The sequence below is a fragment of the Actinia tenebrosa genome, unplaced genomic scaffold (genome assembly GCF_029948245.1).
Source record: "Actinia tenebrosa isolate PJP-AT-01 unplaced genomic scaffold, QUT_ActTen_1.0 PGA_scaffold3__52_contigs__length_22856419, whole genome shotgun sequence".
Classification (NCBI taxonomy): Eukaryota; Metazoa; Cnidaria; class Anthozoa; order Actiniaria; family Actiniidae; genus Actinia; species Actinia tenebrosa.
In genome coordinates, this window is record NW_028292580.1 from 6,091,119 (window position 1) to 6,095,587 (window position 4,469).

At 41.6% G+C, this 4,469-nt stretch overlaps 1 protein-coding gene across 1 annotated transcript; it reads right to left on the bottom strand.

The window, feature by feature from the left end:
- Nucleotides 1–1,817: 1,817 nt before the first annotated feature.
- LOC148908299 (uncharacterized) lies at nt 1,818–4,160 on the bottom strand. The gene is made up of 4 exons (XM_089035825.1): nt 3,952–4,160; nt 2,863–3,856; nt 2,608–2,788; nt 1,818–2,529 (listed from the first exon to the last, which is right to left on the bottom strand). The coding sequence occupies exons 1-4, from the start codon at nt 4,042–4,044 to the stop codon at nt 1,818–1,820; spliced, it is 1,980 nt and encodes a 659-aa protein (XP_088891951.1). The 5' UTR covers nt 4,045–4,160.
- Between the last annotated feature and the right edge of the window lie 309 nt (nt 4,161–4,469).

The window sequence follows — 4,469 nt, forward strand, 5'->3', positions numbered from 1 at the left end:
AATTTCATTCTATCAGTCCTTTAGAACGTCGGGTTCACGTGTAGTTTTGCAGTTCTTGCCGCTGCAGCCGGGGTTGGGCTAGTTAGCTTATACAGTTAGAACGAACTTGAGCAAAACCGAAGTAGCGTGGCTCAGGGAGCCGAGTTTATACACGAGAAACATGTGAGCTCTGGGAGCTAGATACCAATTAGCGTGTGGCTTAGGGAGCCGAGTTTATACGAGAGAAAACACATGAGCTCTGGGAGCTAGATACGAATTAGCGTGTAGCTCAGGGAGCCGAGTTTATACGAGAGAAAACACATGAGCTCTGGGAGCTAGATACGAATTAGCGTGTGGCTCAGAGAGCCGAGTTTATACGCGAGAAAACGTGAGCTCTGGGGGCTAGATACGAATTAGCAGCGTGGCTCAGGGAGCCGAGTTTATACGCGAGAAAAGACGTAAACTCTGAGAGTTAGATACGAATTAAGAGCGACTGTCTGTAAAAATCGAGAATGGTCGGACAACTGTGAAAAATTCAATTTCTCCATACTTTGCCCAAAAGACCCTTATGGTAAACTATTTTCGAAAATAGCATTAAAAAGTTTGGCCGATTTTTATTTTTGGCGAAATTGAGAAAAGTTGAAATTCCCGTACGACGGCGTCTGGCAGCCTTCCAAATGGGTGGAAAATGAAGCATATTTGATGATCGCTCACGACCTGACGAAAGGCCGTTGGAAACTGAAAATCCCACAACTGATTTACCGATGTTTAAGCTATCAACACATATAATTTGAGCTATAAAGACGTTTTATTTATTTTTATTTTCTTACTATGCTGAGGGCAGTTCGGAGCCGCTAGAGAAAACATTGAATTAAGGGCAAATTCAATGCAATAATTCTCCAATGCGCTATACAGTTTTACAGAAAAAATAATTTGCCCTTGAAGCCCAATTATCATAGTTAGTCACCACAAAATTTCTAACTTGGCCCGCTAAAAGCCTTACTTCTAGAGAAAGAGTTCTAAGCACTACTTTGACCTATTGTAACACAATCTCGCACTTGAGCGTTACCGAGATGATAGGCCTTAGCGGCTTCTAAAAAAATGTTCTGTGCTTATAGATGACTGTCGTATTAATTTTTGCTTGTTATTCGACAGCAGAGGTATACGTTTTATAATATTAAGATGATAATATTCGAGAATCTAGGTACTGACCTGCAAAAATAGACTACAAGTTACATTCCTACAGTAACGCAATCCAATAACAACAAAGGCCTAATATGATAATTTTGCACAAAACCAATTCAAAAGAGGAAATATTGAAACAAAACTGAATACAGCGATGTATTTAACTCTGCATATTTGTAATTCGAAACAAATGAACGATTTTAATCGATATTAACGGCAATAATACGTGACAGCCGTTACTTGATAAATGCCGCTGCTGTCCTCAACCAACCTAACAATATTGTCTTTATTTACGAAATTGAAATTCAAAATTATATGAACATGATACATACTGCATTTATCAATAATAAAGGCCAAATGCGATTACTAATATTTTCAAACAAATTTTAAATTAATTGTAAATTTAGTCAGTACGGCTACTGACCTTTGTTAAGCCGTTTGTTAGCTGTTTGTAATCAGTTCCTTAATATCCGTCCCGATTAGTAGATGTGTTATTTGTTTAGCTAATCTTCGAATTTCTATATTATTGTGACAGAGTTAATATTCACGATCAATTTAGCGAAAAACAACCGTGGCTAACAATAATAACAAAGAAAACCGGTGGGGTTGTTAGAGGAGGCGGAAGGTTTGGGGTTAGGGAGAATCTTCAATATTTATAAAGTAGAACACAGGCAGGTTGCTACCATTTCTTTCAAAAGGGCAACATAGGGCGCTTTCTTTCGGCTGTCCTTTGGATCAGTGAGGTGCAAGTCAAAGTTGTTGCAAATTAATTTCAGAACCGGTAGCTTTAATTTATATAGAGAATCGTCCTTCGCCATCGCGCATACGTCGTACTGCTCGTACGCAATGGGATGCCCAATTTGAAAAGATGACAGTATGACTTGTTGGGCGTTGCTGAAGTTGGTCTCCTCTTGAGCAGCAAGAATATCAGCCTCTGAGGAACTCTTTTGCTTCGCTGCTTGTCTGGAGAAAAACGCCTTAATTTGCTGTGCGGTCAAGAATTCTGATACTCTAAACATCCTCTTTCCGTCTGTTCCCACACATTTCCTCATTTCTTTTGACACCGCTTCTGCACCGACCTTATGTCCAGAAGACACACCGACTTTGAACTTTGCAAGGAGAAAAGACCTTTGTTTCTCGTTAAATCGATAAGATTTGGTTGCTTTCTTCAGCGACCATCCCTCTTCAAGTATGGGGTGATTAGCATCCTCCTTATCAGACAAGGTAGCCGTAAGCGTTGGGATGACTCCAACTCCCTCTTCTAAACGTAATGCGTACTTTGTCTTTGCTAAATCTAACAAAGACTGCCTTTCAACCATTTTCTCGCACTTTTCCAGGGATAGGTGACGCCCAAGATTAGAGTACCTGTCATGAAGAGATAATTATGCACCATAAGTTGACGGGTAAAATGAATAAACCGTGAAGCAATTCCTTATAACAAACCTTTGGAAGACTTTAACGCAGCCATCCTCTGGACACGAATACAGGTTGCTTGCTGCTTCTTGTTGTGGGTCAGAAGTGCTTTCTTCAGTCGTTGTAGGCTTGGTCTTCTTAGCAGTTTTCACAGCCATTGTTCTAAAGTCTCCTGGGGAGAATTGCGCGTCGAGCCACTGGTAACTGTAATCTATAAATTGCAAAAGAACGAGAAATAAATCGCACACCTTATGCTATAAGTGTAAATCTAAACTATTTTATTACCTTTCCTCAATTGTTTCATTACTACTTTGCCACTGCCAATGCCATACGCTCTCCACGCGAAAAGCTTTCCGTTACGGAACTCGTAATTGTTCAACGTACTAATTCCTGGAATTTTGTGTTCCACGAGGTTGGACTCGTCGACTCTGTCAACTGCAACAACTCTTACTCCAGCAATTCCACCATGTGACAACAGCGCGTCTTTCATCTCCTGGGTTGTTGTAACATCATGTCCCTCGTTGATGTATAATCGAATATGGGACTTGGCGGTCGCAGCCAACCTGTCGGCGGCTCCCTTCCCACCTTGTGGGTCGCTGAAATCGATACCTTGTATTTTGATGCCAGTAGCTTTTTCGATGGTAGGGCAGGAGAGGATCGTAGTGGTGGAGTGGTAGCACCCCGCATTATCTTGACGAAAATAGGCTTTGTTGATCTCGGGGTGCTCGTTCTTTAAGGTCTGGAGAACGTGCTTCATTATGACGACAATAGCAGGGCTGTCCTGGCTGCAAGACTGAATTAGGTGGATGAATGCTTGCCACTGTAGCTCACCTTGTTCTCGGCGATAGACAACGGATATATGCCATGATATCCCCCTTTTCCCGAACCAATCGCTTTGTGATTCTCGATACATATGGGGGATGAACTTCATGGCCCAGTCATTAATTATGAGTACGGTGCTATTGTTGATGGTGTCTAAGATGTCATGTCGTGCTTGGTCTTGACGCACTGACCTTAGCTGGTGGCACTTCCAGGACTGTATTGCACGTTTGGCTGTACCGTGGATGTACAATGCCTCGTCTAACTCGTCGTTGCTTGGAAACGAAACTTCTCTTATTAGTCCTTCTATGTCCTTGATTACACTATCCAGAGCTTCACAATGCTCACAACTCTTGTCATGCTTGTGTTTGCATCGTTTTCGCAGGGTTTTGTCTAAAGGATCGCTTGTAGCATATACGCTGCAATGGTCAGCGATCTGGGATTCCTCGCTGACATGTACCTACGATTTTTGAACAAAGGAAAAAAACACTTGAATAAATAATGTTTTATAAAGGTAGATTTTAAACTTTCAAATAGCAGAAAGTAATCACATACCTTGTAATCCCCTTTAAGGTATAATTTTCCTGCTTTCAAAGCTTCTCTCGATTTTGCTATTTTCTCCTCATCGCAACCAAGGGACGAAATCATGTCTAAAAGATCAAGAAGGTCTTCAAATGCTTTACCACCTTCTGCGGCAAAATTATCAAGTCCTTGTAATGACTTTCGTACAGAGGCGCTGCATTCATTAAGAATCCGAAGCAATGTTCGGTACAAAGCTCTTTTCTTCACAATACAGCTTATACTGGTTAACGATCCTTTGGGGCACCATGGTTCTGATGACATTGGGTACGGGAATGATTTGGCCTGAGGACAACTTCAAATGTGTTTCTCCAAATGGAGATCCTGCACTAGGTGTGGACTTGTAACATAACAAAGAAAATGGTCCAACTGTTGTTTGTCTATGCGCAGCCGTGGAGCGTCCTTTTTTGGCACCGGTGCTGCTCTACCATACTGTTGTCGATGTAAATTCGCGCTGGTGTAGCGGTATTGTGTTAATCCTGGAATATACTGCA